This window comes from Archocentrus centrarchus, chromosome 3 (genome assembly GCF_007364275.1).
Source record: "Archocentrus centrarchus isolate MPI-CPG fArcCen1 chromosome 3, fArcCen1, whole genome shotgun sequence".
Taxonomy (NCBI): Eukaryota; Metazoa; Chordata; class Actinopteri; order Cichliformes; family Cichlidae; genus Archocentrus; species Archocentrus centrarchus.
Genome location: NC_044348.1, coordinates 14,724,834 through 14,742,076, shown reverse-complemented (window position 1 = coordinate 14,742,076; position 17,243 = coordinate 14,724,834). Strand labels below are relative to the sequence as shown.

The 17,243-nt window shown below is 39.3% G+C and overlaps 1 protein-coding gene across 1 annotated transcript in view; it reads right to left on the bottom strand.

Moving 5' to 3' along the window:
* The window catches only part of plekha7b (pleckstrin homology domain containing, family A member 7b), an 84,258-nt gene that overhangs the window by 11,309 nt on the left and 55,706 nt on the right, over positions 1 to 17,243 (bottom strand). The window contains exons 9-17 of the mRNA XM_030726462.1: positions 14,984 to 15,162; positions 13,535 to 13,963; positions 12,724 to 13,255; positions 10,225 to 10,308; positions 7,923 to 8,057; positions 7,012 to 7,065; positions 3,044 to 3,115; positions 1,828 to 1,908; positions 1,561 to 1,710 (exon numbers count right to left, since the gene is read on the bottom strand). Of these exons, the coding sequence (XP_030582322.1) occupies positions 1,561 to 1,710; positions 1,828 to 1,908; positions 3,044 to 3,115; positions 7,012 to 7,065; positions 7,923 to 8,057; positions 10,225 to 10,308; positions 12,724 to 13,255; positions 13,535 to 13,963; positions 14,984 to 15,162 (1,716 nt within the window). The remainder of the gene's footprint in view (positions 1 to 1,560; positions 1,711 to 1,827; positions 1,909 to 3,043; positions 3,116 to 7,011; positions 7,066 to 7,922; positions 8,058 to 10,224; positions 10,309 to 12,723; positions 13,256 to 13,534; positions 13,964 to 14,983; positions 15,163 to 17,243) is intronic.

Here is a 17,243-nt window from a genome sequence, read left to right as displayed (position 1 = left end):
TTTCACTTATTTTCAGTCCAGTTCTGACTGTTTTCAAAGAATGTTTTTTGCTCTTTAGGCCAGTTAACACTGACCCATGAATCATTCAAGCATAAAAAGCCCCCTAACTCAAGGGGTGAACCAGTGGTGTGTCTATACATACCAGACAACTTAGCAAAGAACCAATTTAAAATTCTTTCTGTGGGCTTTTTGTTACTAGCAGCCTGTCACAAAAACATATGATTCTTTAGTTGAATCTATGAAAAATGCCAAAGATAACACAGTTTGACAGGCATAAAATAGTATTTTTGCACCATCTAGGTGATTCCTATAGAGCTACTACCTGAAAACACGGCACAGTGTGCAGTGTGTCCTGAAAAAATTTTTGGAAACTTTACAAGTAGAGAACAAAAGAAGAAGTGGCAGGCCTGAAAAACTGTAGCAGATGAACAGTATCTGAAACACATGCCTCTAAGAAACAGAATGAAGATCTGCAAAGACCTCACACTTGAGAGATGCACAGCCCTTCAGCTGATCCATCAGCTGTTTGCTGAAGCCTCATCAGAAGTGGTCTCAATGGAAGGGTGGCTCTCAAGAAGCCATTCTTTTTTTTTTTTTGCGTTTTTTTGGCCACAGCGGCTTTTGTTAGCAGTGGAGAGAGACAGGAAATGGGGGGAAGATACAGGGGAAGACATGCGGGCAAAATTGGCGACAGGCCGAAACTCGAACCCTCGCCGCCCGCACCGCAACGCGTGGCATACGGATGTGGTCGCTAGCTTGACCACTAAGCTACCCGGGCGCCCAAGAAGCCATTCTTAAGAAAGGGAAACATCGAGAAAAGGCTACACAATAACTGAGCTGAAAATCAGTGGCAACAGTCAGTATAAAATATAGAGTGATGAGTCCAAAATTAATTAATTTATTTTTTTTTGTTTAAATCATCTTCCACATTTAAGGCAGAGGTCAGGAGACAGGTACAATACAGAGTGTCTGCAACCATCTGTAAAACACGGTGGAGGATCTGTCCATCTGTACCATCTGGAAAGTATCTGATTGGCAATGGTTTTTAGCATGACCATGATCCCAAACAGACTGCCAATGCAATAAAAGCATACCTGGATAGAAAAAAAATAACCCACAATGGAACACAAACAGTCGTGGATTGGCTTCCCCAGAGCCCGGACCTCAGCATTACTGAAGCAGTGTGGGATCATCTTGACAGAGAACAGAACAAAAGGCAGCCAACATCCAAAGAAGAGCTTTGAACATCCTTCAAGAAGCCTGGAGAGCTATTCCTGAAGACCGCTTAAAGAAATTACAAGAAAGCTGCCTCAGAGGGTTCAGGCTGTGCTGAAGAATAAAGGTGGTCACACCAAATATTGACTTTCAAGCTCATCAGAATTGTACAAACTCTGTTTCTGCCTTATATCCTGTACTGCCATGTATGTCTGCACATTTCAACAAATAAAGAAATAAGTGGTTGTTCAAGACTTTTGCACAGTACTGTATGTCGATTTTACTGAAGAAGGAGGCTGTAGTGTTTGCTGCAATCAGAATGAACTTGTGAATTTTGGGTCTTACTGTGGAGACTTGAGATATTTCTGCCCTGATATGGACCACATCCTCTTGTAGTAATTTCTGCTGATATGCAATTTTCTCAGCATGAGCCGGCTGATCTTTGTACTCCTCCATCTGCTGGTGGGAAACATCCAGCACAGACTCCAACTTGTCCTATAGCGGGAGATGAAAGACGCAGTCACAAACACAAGTAGCCTTCACAGACCACACAACAACACACGCTGACGTGCGCATTTAAATGCTGTTCAAAAAGGTATATACAACTAAAACCTTGTCCTCTTTCAGAGTGCGTATCCTGGCCTCTAGCTCCTGTAGAATCTTGTCTTGCTCACACAGTCGACTTAATTTCACCTGAAGGAAAAACATACTGAAATAGTAAGATTGCGGGAAACCTCGGGATAACATCCATGTCCTTCCTATCGCTTCTGATAATACCGCAGAGTGTTGACATAAAGCAGCAGAAAATAAAGAGATAAAACAATGGCTGGGATTTTTAGACACGGCTTCTTTACCCGGCTTCACAACACGGGTAAACACTCCCGTTCTTGTCTTTGTTCAACTCTGTTCTACAATACACCCAGATAACACAAATTGATCGTCTACTGTAGTCTTCTCAGCCTGTCAATAAGGCTCATCTGTGTACAAAGCTCAGAGGAATTCCTCTCATCCGTGCAGTGCCAGATATCAAAAGGCTCTATACTATCTTGTTTGGGGGGTGAGATCTGGTAATACCCATTATGAGTAATCATAATCAAGAATCCATATTTTCAATTCACTTTTGGAGAAAGCCGTGTTTACTGAGAGTGACAGATTTGTTTTCCCAGAAATGGGTTATGTGTTTATGAAAACAACATAAGACTGCCTAGCTCACAGTCTTTCTAAAACTGTTTTTTTTTTCTTCTCAGATCTATTTATTATTCTGTTCAATTAATAATTAAGCTGTTTTTATTTTTCGCTGCCATATATTGTTGTTTTTAATTGCATGAAATATTCATTGTTCAGACAAATTTACTGGCAATTTCTTATAAATTGTTAAAGTGGAACAATGCTAATGATGAAAAGCCAGGACATCCATCTTATTTACCTCTATTCAGCAGAAAACAAAGAATGAGAAAAGCAGAATCTGGGAAATCAAACTGAAAAATTTAACAGCTCAACATCTAAAACTCCCATTACATGTATTTTTCCCTTTAAATTGCAGGGAGGAAAATAAAAGCTGTGGTCGATACTCTCAGGCCCTCACTGTGCAGCGTGGATGGGTGTCCCCACAGTGTTGCAACGCAAATACGTTCCCTTCCCTTTGCAGCCTCTGTTTACCACAACTTAAGAACACACACGCAGACAAACCACACTAAAACACACAGTAAAGTCAGACTAAAGTCAGCTGCTTCTCTGTAGTGGATTGTCAGAAGTGAAGAAGAGAAGGATAAACAGGGTGCTTATCTGACTGTTTTTGTAAATCCTGGGAACAGAATGATTTACTTACATCAGCATCACTTTCTGCTATTTTCACAGGCCTCGATGCTCTGTCTTTTTTTAAACTGTCACGTCCAGTGACCTAAAATGGATAATAACACAAAATAAAATATTTAACAATATTTAACATCTGCAGTGAAAAATGTGAATACCTTTATTTTAATATTTCTAGTTGATTTCTGATGCACAAGTGAAGCTGAATTAAATAAGGAGGAAAATAAAATTAAAAAAAAAACGTGTTATAGCTTAAGTTTAACATTTATAGATAAGAGTTTCTACAGCTTTGTGTTTGGAAAAAAACATAAAGCTCATATGCTGCTATTTACAGGATGCTTATTATGGTAAGTTTTTTTGTTAACCATTATGATCACTGTTATCTTCTTCACCTGAACAGCCACCTGTTTACTCCTCATATCTCCACGGCAGTCTAAATGGTATCTCTCAACTCTCAATCAACTGTGAGCTCAAGAAACATTTAGAAGTCAAGTATCCAATTATTTTTGAATACTTTCAAAGGTATCATTATGTGTTAAGGACTATTTCCCACACATAATATTACCAAAAATTACCCTAAATGACTCAAATTACAGATAACAATTAACACTTTAATATAGCATTGATTTTTTTTTTTATTACAACCTGAATGTGCTGTAGCACAGAGGCTAAAGAGAAAAAAACAGTCTAATCATCTGAAAAATGTATATGCTTACCATTACCATGATAAAGAAGGGAAATTTTAAAATAAGCTGTTTATACTTGGATAAGCTCTAAAGATTATGGAGAGTGTGTTTGAGATGTGTAAAATTTCTGTAACACGCTTGTAGCACCATTAAACCAGAATAATAAAAATAATTAAATAATTATTGTTGGGAGCACATATTCCTATTGAACAGTTATGTCCATACTTTTTGGGACAGTAACAAGTTTTGCCATTTTGGCTCTGTACGTCACCACAGTGGTTTTTGAATCAAACAATCAGTATTTGACTGAAGTGCAGACTTTCAGCTTTACAAAAACTTAGCATTAATTGTTAAAGAATTACAGCCCTTTTTTATACACAGTCCTATATTTTCAGAGGCTTGGAAGTATTGGACATTTTAAATATATAGCAGCCTTCAGTTGCTGCCTTCAGTTTTGTCTTCAGTAACTGAAAAGCATGGTCAGCTGGGTTGAGATCAGGTGACTGGCTTGACCATCCATCCATCCATCCATCCATCCATCCATCTTCTTCCACTTATCCGTTTCAGGTTTGCGGCAGGGCTGGAGCCTATCCCAGCTGCCATAGGCCGAGAGGCTTGACCATTTAAGTATATCCCATTTCTTTTCCTTTGTGTTATCCATCTGTACTGTGACCCTCCGCCTGATCGGCTGAATCTGAGCAGAGAGTATAGCCCTGTACACTTCGAAATTCATTCTGCTTCTTCTGTCACAAGAACTAGTGACCCGGCTCCACTGGCAACCATACATATCCATGCCATGACACTGCCTCTGCCATTTTTGGCAGATCATGTGGTATGATTACAAAGGATCCCAACCCCCACCCCCAGAATTGTACAGGGTCTTTTAGACAAATTCTAATCTGCCCTTCCTTTTCTTGTGTGTAACCAGTGTAATAAACCTCCACATTTACATTCATGAAGGTATCTCTTGATTGACAATGATATACTTACCTCCTCGAGAGTGTTTTTAACTTGGCTAGATGTTGTGAATGTGTCTTTCAAGCTTTTTGGTGTTCCTTCTTTTTGGGAATGTACCAGAGTGTTGATTTGGCAACACCTAAAGTTTTTTGTTTTTTCTCTGTGACAGGTTTAGTTTGTTTTTTTCCAGCCTAATGATGGCCTCCTATAACTGCAACAACAACTTATTTGGACCCTAAATTGAGAATACTAGTGTACAGACCCCATTCAACACTTGGAATCAACTCTTGATATTTTGTCAGCTTAATTTGTCATGGAATAATAAGGAACAGGCCTCACCTGACCAAGTATTAAAAACAATTCTTATATATGAAAATTATGTTAATCTGTCCAGTTACTTTTGAGCCTCTGAAAAATGGGGACCACGCCTCCTGAAAGTCTGCATTTCAGTCACATCTTTATTGTTTGATTTAAAGTCCACTGTGGTCATGCACAGAGGCAAAATTACTAAAAAATGAGGCTCTAACTGTATCCCTTGTTTCTATAGTGTAACTGATATTTTTCCTTTCATTCTTTTTAAAAAAAAATACTTGCTGCTGTAAGTTATTACAGAGACTGATATTACTCTTCATTAGTTCTGTTGTATTTTTGATATCAGTCTAATAGTATACTGTATTTAACAACTGCCAGTCTGTGCATCCTATCCAGAGGATCACGAGATAACAATGCAGAGATTTGTCAGCTTATCTGTCAGAGTTAGTAATCCATGGAGCTGAAACATTGATTATTCATAAGTCACCCACATTAGGATCAGCACACAGTGCACAGCAGTATGGACCAGAGCAAATGGAAGACTCAGTTAAAGGTACATTCCACTTATTTTACATGTCATGGTCAATTAGTAGGCTTGTGGGGGTACAGCACAGCCTGTGAGAACAGTTTTATTATGTATTCTGTGGTTTTGGAGGGATCGTCATAAAGTCTGGGAAAATTATTACAGCGATCACCAGCATATTTCTTCTTGGCTTTGGAAACTTTGAGTTCTCAAAAGAAAGTCTCAGTTTCATTTTTGGGGCACTGAGTTTAAAAGGCGTGGGTGCTTACGAATTAGGACCTGCTATGCAAAAATCAACTGAAAAATAAACAAGTTTTGACTGCGTTTTTTTGCAGTCTGTCCTTCTGCCAGCTTTAATTAAGTACAACACTAAGCGTCTGCAGGAGTTTCTGAAGACCATGGTGAACTTACACCACTGCACATTCTCATCCATTTCCTCCAGTTACCACCATAAAACCATGACCCACCCTAAAAGGTAAATTGTTGTATCATAATCACATTGTCAACATATTTCCTAATGAGCCTAATTAGGCCATCTTTTTATGCTTTAACAAGTAAAACAAAAGCAGAAAGTTAATTTCAAACAGACATTCAGTGCAGTTAGTAGTGCTTATAAGCATGCAATTCAAAATCTCAATGGTGTTTATCACACGATGGATGATCGGATGAAGGGATTCATGTGTAAAATCCTGCATAATTTACTGGGATGCATGGCATTCCATTTGAAAAACAGTACAATGGTCTATTTCACTTTGTATGCACATCATCCTCACATTCCAACAAAACATAACGTGGGGATTTCAAACACATCGTGTACTGAAATGATCACCGGGCCAATACTTTGGCTCTTTTTCAAAACCCGAAAGCAATCTGTGTTACTAGCTGTACTGCACATCACTAGATGACTTCCCTACATTTTAAAACTCAACTCCCTTTTTTTTTAATTTATACTGATGCAGAGCCATGTTAACCACACCAAAGAATTAGAATGCTTTGTACGGGTGCAGATGGGATACATCTCAATTTCTAGTTAAATGAGACCAGGTTGCTTCAATACAGCAGTGATATTACTTTTAATACTCATATGGGATTTGGAGCTCATGTACTTCAACTTCAAATCCCTTCAGAATAGCTTCAACACTATCAGAGGCTCAGTCATTACCCCACTATATCCAGTGGAAAACATGACAACCTTTCAACATCATTATTACTTTATGCCAGCTACAATGGGCAATTTTCAGGATCAGAGCAAGATTCAAAAAAATTGCTTTTTTTTATCCTCAAATTAATCATTTGCATAATTGGAAAACAGTTAAAAGACATGTTAATTCCATCTTAAAGAGCAAAAAGCACAGCGCAGAACAGAACAGAGGAAAGAAGGGAAAAGAGGGAAACAAGGAGGCAGATGTTGGAGGCAGCGACAGGAGAACGAGATTGTAGTCCAGAGAGGAGGGGTGGAGAAGAAGATGAAAAGGATAAAGTGGCATTTACTTTGTTGGGGCCCACCTTCAGATCTAGATACTCCAGGTCCTTCTTCAGTTGTATGTAAGTATCATCAGCCTTTAAATGAGCAGTGGAGAGATAAATCATTTGAAATGAAGCTGCAAAGGATAATGGGTGATCAGATGACACTTAAGGCCTTTATTTGCCATTCAGGATTTACTAGCAGAACTTTAATTAACTTGGTCTCAATTACAGTGCGCTTCTACCTCTGTATTTTTATCTACAGGCAAACTCTAATTAAGTAATCAAGTAATTGTTTTGATGTGGTTTAATGTCTCATGTATGACCTTATGCACAACTGAGAAACACAGGCATGTGCATGACATGCGGTCAGACTGAGAGTTTTTACTTCTTCATAAGCATGGAGGATAGCCAGAGAATGGTTGGATGGTTAAAAACTGGGTGGAGTTGTCCTTGCTGCTCTTACAGCATTGTACTTGCTTCACAGGCTCATACAGATTATGGCCCGATGGCTGCTTCAGAATGATAACACCCAGAACTAAACATTTATCAGAGCACACAGAAATGTCAATACAAACATGTGCTGATAATTAGACATTGTTTTCGTATTGTGGTTGTGTAGAGTTATACATCTGTGAAACAAAGCAAAGCAGAAAATACAGGCACAGGCCACAAGCAACATGCTTCGAACATGGCATATGACTGTTTACAAACAGAATCGCACAAGGCTCTGTCAAGTTTAGAAAAGAGGTGCTTGAGTGACACTAACGTATAGCTATATATACAAGCTCATGTCAACATAGTTAAGTAAGACACCAAGCAGAACCAACAGACTGCACAGTCTGTAATTATGATAGGGTAGTAATGTATGGAAATGGCTGGGGAGCAGGGGACCACAATGCACTGGCAGAGGATGCAGTGGGCTGCATTAGGGAAGTATGAGGGTCCCTGACCTGCATGCTGGGGCCTAGAAGGCCGTTGTGCTGGTGGTGCTGTAGGTGAGCGAATGCATTGCTGGGGCTATGTGCACCAGCCATCTTGGCCTGGTGCCTCCGAAGCTGAATGAGGAGCAGAGTCAGCTCCTCTGGCTGTAGTGTAGCCCGGGTGTAGGGGCCAGTGAAAGCACAGAGGGATGAGAGAAAATATTTGATAACTATCTGGGCAGTAAAGTGGCTGAGCTAGAGTAGCCAAGTGGCAGAGAGGCCAGTATACTGCTGCTTCCAATAATGTAACGCTTTATGTGACGGGTACATGAATTATCACCTATTCATATATAACTTCATGCATTAAAAGCATTAATTAATTTATGAAAAACTGAGGAATTCGCATTAAATAACAGAAACTCATGCTCACCCTTATCTAACACGAGCCCTGCCATTGACAAAATATTCCAGAAATCAGTGTTTTCATGTTGTGTGATAGTGTAAAAATTCTAATTTTCTGCCCTTTCTTTTGTTATATACAATCAGAAGTCTTGAATCACCCCTCATTTCTTTATATCTTACTTCTAAGGAGCCAGATTTCTTCAGAAATTTTTCAAAGTGGTCTTGAGCAATAGTTCTCCTGGCTTTCTGAAGGTCTTTCACGGGTTTTCTTGGGACATTGGCTGCTTTTACACTCATTTTTAGTCCAGTCCTTGTGCCTGACCATTTTCAGAGGAATATTTTTTTGTTTGTTGAATCACTGACCTATGAATCATTCAAGCATTAACAAGGCATCTAACTCAAGGGATGAACCAGTGTTGTGTCAGGTGCTGACAGTCAGGCTTGTCATCATTGGAGGTAATCTCAATGCAGAGAGATATTGAGATGAGATTTTGCAACCAGTGGCATTCCCATATCTCCACAGTCTGGGACTGAACTCTATCCTGTAAGAACACTTGTGGGATCAGGTTGGGCGTGCTGTTCATGCTAGAGTGACCAACACAACCACATTGGCTGACTAATGCTGGTTGAAGAATGGGATGCAATCCCACAGCAGTGTGTGACCAAAGTGGTGTCCAGCATGAGGAGGATGTGCCAGGCTGTTGTGGCTGCATATGGTTCTTCCACTTGCTACTAAGGACCTTGTTTGTTAAATGAATAAATTGTTACAGTGCCAATATGTCTCGTTTCTGCAGACTTCAATCATCCAATCCAATAAATGACACCAAGCAAGACTCAATAGCAGAATTAACTGTTTGGCATTAGCAGAGATGTTTTTCATGGGCACAACCCCATACTCAACTCTGCTGCTCAACCCACAAATTCATTGTCCTTACAAATGTGGCACCATTTACTGTAAGGGGAAATAAACAGGCTTTCCAATGGTATAACATTTATTGCCACAAAGTATTGTTACAACAAATTAAATGATTGAGCAAACACAAATTTCCTTACTTTTGGTATATTCATAGAACACACACTTTCAGAGGAGTCTCGATGATTGTAAATAAAGAGTAATTGGTTCAAAACAGCATTCTGGCAGGAAAGTGTTGCATTAATTGATTAATGAGTTTTTATCATTTTTGTCTTTTTTATTATTGTGAAGTCTGTATTTTGTGGGATGGGCTAAAATGGGAGTGAATGTGTATTCTCTTGATTTCTAAATGCTGCCATCATGATGTATTAAGTGCAGTTTCTCACGTTATAAGGTTGTGTTGTGTTGATTTATTACAATTATAATTACTCACAATTACTTACAATATTACTCCTTTTTTCACTAAACAATTTCAGGTGTAGTCTGAAATCTTCAGAGGCTTTTTTCCTTCCTTGATTGTGTCTTTTGTCAAACTCTGAAGTTATTCAGCCTCAATTTTGCATAAATTCTGTATGTATCCAATTTACTAATGTGTAATACATTTTATTTTCTGCATATTTGTATATAGTTTCATTGTATTTTCTTTATAGATTTTTTTATTTTCACAAAATTATACACTAATTATTTAATTTACGCTTTATCATGCATGAAGTCATGCAAGAATTTATGATAATTCATGTACCCTTAGCACAACGTATCCTAATAATAACTGAAAGTATCAAATGCAGACATGTGAGGGTGACTCCTGAACAGAAGGGCTGTCAGGAACTAAAACACTGAAACAAATTCTGCATCTCGACAATGTCACCGAGGAGCCCATTAATTATGTTTGGGAGTTATTCCTGTTCTTACCTGGAGTCATTTTCCTAGACTATTACAACACCATCTTAATATTATAAAGCAGACATTTTTAATATTGATCCAAGTAGGTAACATTAAAGTAATGGAGGATCATACCGTTTTGCCATGCAAGCTGGGAGCACTGACAGTGTGTGTGATGTAGCCCATGGCTGGCACGGACCTTCTCTCTATTTGGGAAGTCTGTGGAGAAATGCAGTTCATGGACTTATTCATGCAGATCATATAGAATGAAATCAAACAGAATATCTAATTTACTAAATAATCTTCAACAGTGCGTTGTAAGTGAGATATGGATCCCTTTTTCACACCGAATCAAAGTTAAACTATTGCCTCCAAGTCTGCAAAACAAATCTGACTACACAGCAGATTTATTTTTTCATCTATCCCTTTCTCCCTTTCATCACTCCTACTCTTATTCGAAACAAGGTGAGCCCTGAGTTTTTAGATGCTACAGGGCTTGGGAAAAAATTTGACGTTTTTGCTTAACACACAGAATTAGCGAAAACCAGGCCCACTACAGAAGCTTAAAAGGACACAAACAACAAGAGATTTAATTAACTACACATAAATTATACTAAACCTGCTTTCTTAAAATAACATTTGTTTGCTACTAGCAAGAGAAGCACTGTAAGCCATTCCCTTTGAGATTCCCATGCCACAATTTTTTTGCTGTATAATAGGTTTTTTATTTAAATGCGAGATCAGAAGAAAGAGACCGCTGCTGATGTTTGAGATACAGTAGAGATGTTTATAGGGTGCTGAGAAGCCCTGGGCAAATTGGATTAGCTGCTAATAAAACACACTTCTTAATGATATTCCACAGAAGCATACAGATCGCTATTACTTAAGTGCACTCCAGCCAGAGAGCACTATCAGCCTCAGAGATGCTGGGTGCACCAAAACTAAGTTCAGTGCCCACTAAATTTAGTTCCCATAAACATCGCTCCCTTGCATAGTCACTGTGGCTACCTTTGTTAAAAATGTATCCTCTAAAGGGTTTTCCATAATTGCGCGTCACTGTATTTTATGGTTGTAATTAGAGTCCTGACACTTGGTTGAATGATGGAGGAAACAGAGCATCTGCAACACTTTGTTTACTTGTGTAAGGCCAACGGGTTGGTTATGAGGGTTGTGTGTGTTGGCAAATGTGGTGATGGTTTGGAGGGAGATTTTTTTCACATGTGGAGGGTGTGGTGGGGAGACAGAGCAGGGTGTGGATTACAGGACGTCCTCCTTGGCTTCGTCTCCTGCGGCGGTGGCGGTGATGTCTGAGCGCTACGACGGTTTGGGGGGGGAAACGGCAGAGGAGCGAGCTTTTACTCACACATGCTCACACCACCTGTGAAATAGGCCTGGGTGTGGACTGTGTGAATCTGCGAACGATTCACATGAGCATCAAAGTGTGCTGGGCCTTCTCATGCTCCTCGTGCTATCTTCCCATGGCGTCCTCACAACATCCACCAAGTTGTGATACCTCACATCCACTATCCAAAGCTACCATGAGAATGAGACCTTTGTCATTTGGCTCAGAACATGTGAAACATTAAGTTTTGCTTCAGTCCCATGTCAATGACAGGCCACTGCTGTTTACTGTCTTGCAGTATTACTAGTGTTTAAGCCCCAATTACTGTGTATCTGCACATAAATTCATAAAGGGTGGGACTTTCATCTTTCCATCCAACACTATGGACAGGTCTCCAACCAAGCTTACTATGGGGGGGTGTGAACACACCGACTGGTGCCCCATTCATACCATCGCTCCTCTTTTCCACATCAGTGGCACTGTTCCCAACATTTAAGATAGACTAAATAGATTAATTACACTAGCTGGAAACCAAAACTAGTATTCACAGTTAATCTGACATTTATTTTGTTGATTGGTCACTGAATTATTTTGGTGACCAACCAGGCAAAACACTTTTAGTTTATATAGATAAAAACAAAGCAGGGCGGGGCAGCAAGAGAACTTAAACCAGTAACTGATTTAAAAAATAAAAAACACCATTCATTTTCTGATGATTGACTAATCAATACACCACCTAATCTTTTCAGCACAACAGCAACCACATACCAAATTTTTCAGTATTTTATATTAAATCTTGTCTTCCACCACCCGGCTGACAAATGACCAGCAGTTTAAACAAAGACTCAGCTGACTGGATTTTTCCATCCCCAGTGAGTAGTTTTGTGTATCGCAAATGTTACTGAGCAAGCAGTGTTATGTGTTTGCACTGCTAAAAGGAATAAATTACATTGGTCACATTCATCACTGTGAATGCCACATCATAGTTAACATCCAGTTAATAAATGTCCCCTTATAAAAAATGAATTTTAATCTCTGGATGGTATTTTTTGATACTGATATAAAAAAAAAATGAACTGAGATCAGCATTAATCATTACCTGTTAGATCTTAACAACAATGTAAGATGAAGTGAATAAAGATAAAGACAAGTATTAAAATTTTTAAAAGAAAATGCATATTAAATTATTATTCACTGAATGCAACATTGCTCTGTGCATTTCTGATGTTATCCTGAACAGTATTTTAGTATTAAAAGTAACTATTAAGCACCTAATGAACTAAGCGTGCTACCTGAGAAAGATGGGCACAAATATGTCCAGGGGAGCTTGATCTTGTGCTGTCCCCTGGTACCAGTTCGTCCAAGGGCCTTACTGTGCGTCTGTCTGAAGGAGTGTGTGGCCTGCGTGGGGACAGGGGTTTGAAGGATGATGGTGGGACTTCACATGGCGATGGAGGAACAGAAATGGAACGTGGCATTTCTACAGTAACTCTGAAAGATGAGGAGTCTGTGAAGTTTGGGCCAGTGTAAATAGGCGCGGTGGGGCTGCCGTGACGAAACTGCTGTCGTTGCTGCCATTCATACAGCTGCCACACCATTCCCTCCTTGGTGGCCATTCGCTCGTCAGTGGACATGCGGAAGTGGCTGAGCCGGTCGTGGGCGTACTTGTAGTCGCTGGGCAGATTGCATGTTGCTGGAGGAGAGCTGCTGCCACAGGGTAGACGGGGAGACTTTGGCAATGACTGATAGGTGACATCTGCTGTACTTGATTTGGGCTTTAAAGGAGGAGTCCACCGAGGGAGGTGGTACTCAGCAGGGGGAGCACTATGACAGACAAAAAAAAAAAAATCAAAGAAATTGTTCAGCTGTGTATAAAGGGGTTTTTTTTGTTTGTTTTTTTAATATTAGATCCACAATGAGAAATATTGCTCTACATAAAAGAAAAAAGAAATTCAATAAAAAAATTTAAACCATTCTAATAAACTAGCCCTCATAAAGGCCACTAGAGGGAGGCATACTCTCAAAGATTCTTTGTCATTAGTCATGCTGCTATTATAAAGACATGTTAATTGATTCAAACTGACTGTGTGAAGTCAGACTGACCTCTTGGGGGGGTCTCCTTTTTGAACTTTGACCCACTGCTCCACCTGAGCCAATGTGTTCTTCCTCTGCACATGCTTCTCAGTGTCTGCCCGTGTAACGAAACCCCTCTGATAGACAAGATTGCCATTTTGTTCTGGTGGCAGAGCCACTTGGATTACAGTCTTTTGTCCATTATTGTGGACAGCACCATTAACAGCATCTGGAGACAGTCTCTCTACTCTCTCCTGTGGGGCTGTCTGGCTGGTTTTCCCCTGGATCTCTAATCCATACCTCGCCTCGTCGCCATGAGCCAGTCTGATACCATTATTCTGAGGTTCCCCTCTGTCTGTCCTGTGAACGTTTTCTGGCTGAGATGAGCTCTGGTTAATGTGGACGTGGTTGGTCTGTGGGACTGCCTTTTGTGCAGCTTTCTCTGGCTTCTCCACCTCTCTGTGAAGATGTGGGATAGGACTGATAATATATATATTTAAACAACGGTTAAACCTGCCAGTAAAAATTTTAATAAATACAGTTGCAATCAAACTGTACTCCACTTTATCCTCTTTATCCTGTATTACAATGATGTGGAGCACTTTTCTTGATTTAAGGGATTACACAGGATTAATCAGTGGCTAGAGAAGACAATGAACACTCTAATCTAAAGTGGTCCTAAAGGTAATTTCTTAATCCATTTGCAGAGACACAAATCCAGAGCACCTGGGTAATATCAGTCACTTTGTCTTCATCAAATAGTTTGGGTTCATGTGCCACTCTTGTGAATGAATTGCAACTTATACTAATTTATCCTTCTTCCACTCAAGGCAATAAGACATTCTAAACATCTAAATGTCTGATTTTGCTAGTCTCTTATTTACAGTTTCACAAACTGCATACAGATGCTACTTTCTGAAATGCATTTAACATAACTTGTGTTTCATTTCAAAGAAAAAAATGATGGCATGTTGAGTGTTTCTGAAAATATATTTAAAAAATTAGGCACTGACATGTTTTGGTCTCTAGATGGCAATACTGCACAGATCATTTAAACTATGCAGTACAGACTGCTAATCTAAGATAGTGCAGTTCACTATTTACAGAGTCTCAGACTATATAGTAAAGTGTTTCTGCCATTCATTATGAACTTGAAAAACTTTGCACACAAGTCTACTTTGTGACCACAGCTGGCCTTATTGTTGAAGTTTGATAATGTTAAAATACGACCCATTAAGGAAAGCACAGTTTTATTAATGAAATATATGGACACTAAAGTGTCTGACCCTTGTCTAACAGTGTACTTAAATCCTTACATTATAATGCACTAGCAAAAGTTCTAGTTGATGTTGATTTTGCATGTGTCACCCAGGTTCCCTTTATGATATAATCTGAAGAGATATCAGTTCACAGGCTGCTGTGCTTTTCTGAAAACATACTAGAAGCCCAACCAATTGGACCCAGTAGAGTGAGACCAACCTCTTTATAGTGTGACTCTGCTGCATCAGCGCAGCCTGGTTCATGGCCCGGATCCAGCCATTCATGTCCTCCTGTGTGTCCGCACTGAAGAAATATGTCCGCATCCCACAGTGTTCTGCCTGTGAGCCAATCACAGAGTTCTTATTGTAAATGTAGGAGCGCATTCCCGTATGGCTCGCCTATCAAAGAGAGAGAGAGATCAAGAGGCAGAGAGAGAAAGAGTGGGGATGGATATGAGAGCGTTTTACTAAAGACAGGAAAAAAGCTGCCAGAAAGGTTGATAAGTGCTTTATTGTTCAATGATGGCTGCCAACCCAGTGAAGTTTACAGCAACGATATACTGAAAAAGAACAGGGGAGAGAAAAGTGCTGCAGCAGAAAAAAAAAAATTGAACATTTTGTTGTTTCTGGCAACAACAAAAAAGCATAATGCAGGTTAGAGTATCCCACTTCTTAAAAAGAAAAAAAAAAGCATTTACAATCCTTCTAGCGACACAGAAATTATACAGCAGCTGCAGTGAACCACGATACAGCAGCAAAGAAAATACAGTCATGGGCTCCTTTAATCACTTTAGACAGGGCACACACACACAAAACCACAACACGAAAAACTTTAGCTTACCTATTAAGTTATGTGTGGGGGTAGAATTCTAATAGTTTGAGTGTAAAGTATGGCCACTAAATCCCCCAAACTCCACCAAAACCCACCCAGTGCCACAATAAGTGTGAAGCAGCCTTTTGCACTTTCACAGATTCTTTTTTTTAACCTCCTACTGTTCACATACTTTTCTTTACACTTTATAAATCTGTAAAATGTTTTACTAAAATACTCAAAAGTTCCAAAGCAGTTAATAACATTTACTCATACTGTGTGTGTGTGTGTGTGTGTGTGTGTGTGTGTGTGTGTGTGTGTGTGTGTGTGTGTGTGTGTGTGTGTGTGTGTGTGTGTGTGTGTGTGTTTGTGTGTGTGTGTGTGTGTACTGTTTTCCAGAATTTCACATGAACTGTAAGAGGATGATCTTCACTGAGTCCAGTACAACACACTACCTAAGGAGAAGCAAAATCTGCATACAATCTTTTATGTATCTATAAAGATCCCACTCCAATCTTGATTCATCATATGCACACAAAAGCAGAACCCCATCTATGATTAAAAAAACTGATGTAGTTCATTGAGCTTGTGCAAAGTTGACTTTATTAGAAGGAGAAGTTTCTATTTTCATTGAGCTGTTCAGAAAAATATTGAGTTCTTCACTATATAAGTGTTACTTATAATTTAAAAGTGGAACCTAACCATCCAATTATCCATCATGCTTTATCACTTCTGGTCAATGTTGAGTGGGTCGACTAAAAATTCAACATATGAGAAGCCAAACGTCACAAAGCAAACTCAACAAGACCTGCTTCAAAACAAATGTAGAGAATTAAGGTAGTTTAATACTGTGGCGTGTATTGTACAACACTATAAAATAAACACATGTATGGTAGGTGGCAAATTTGCTAATGGCGACACACATTCCATGAAATGAAAATAAATCAGAGGGTAAAAATGGCTGAGACGCTGCCATTCTCCCTGTTCTTTAATGATTACAATGTGATGGGTAACAAGCAGCCTGATGAGACAAATACCAGAGCCTCTGAGCATTTACTTTACATGTTACAAGTGATCAAATAGTAAAATGAGCATCATCATCTGCCAATTGATCCCATTTATACAAACAGGAAATGGTGAAGCTGATAAATATATGGATATTTGAGACGTATATATGAGACGCTCCACCATATTGGATTTGAAATGAAACCAACATTTGAGGGTAAAGTGCTGACTCTGAATTGCAGTGTCGTCATGGACCTCTCGTGCTATCCAAACACTGGGAGACTATGTGAAGAGTTATCAGTCCTCTAATCCTGCTCTGAATATGCAGTTATGTGTCTAAAAACAGTGCTTAAACATTAATAAATGTGCTATATATGGTGCGCGTAAAACAAAACCACTCTGTTATAGTTTCCTACTCAAATGATTTATCAAATCTAAGAATCATTCATATTTGCTCTGGCATTGTCCAAATATGGCTTGTTGTCTGTCATTCATTTCCTTGATGAGGCTTAAATGCACATTTAGAAATGTGCATTCAGAAGCTAGCAGCAACAAAAGGAGGTGAAGATGGTGCTCTACTGATGAGGCTATAGTGAAATCAAATACCTATTCATGCAACACAGGAAGCCTGTGTGATTCAGGACGGCCGCCCACAGAGAACAGT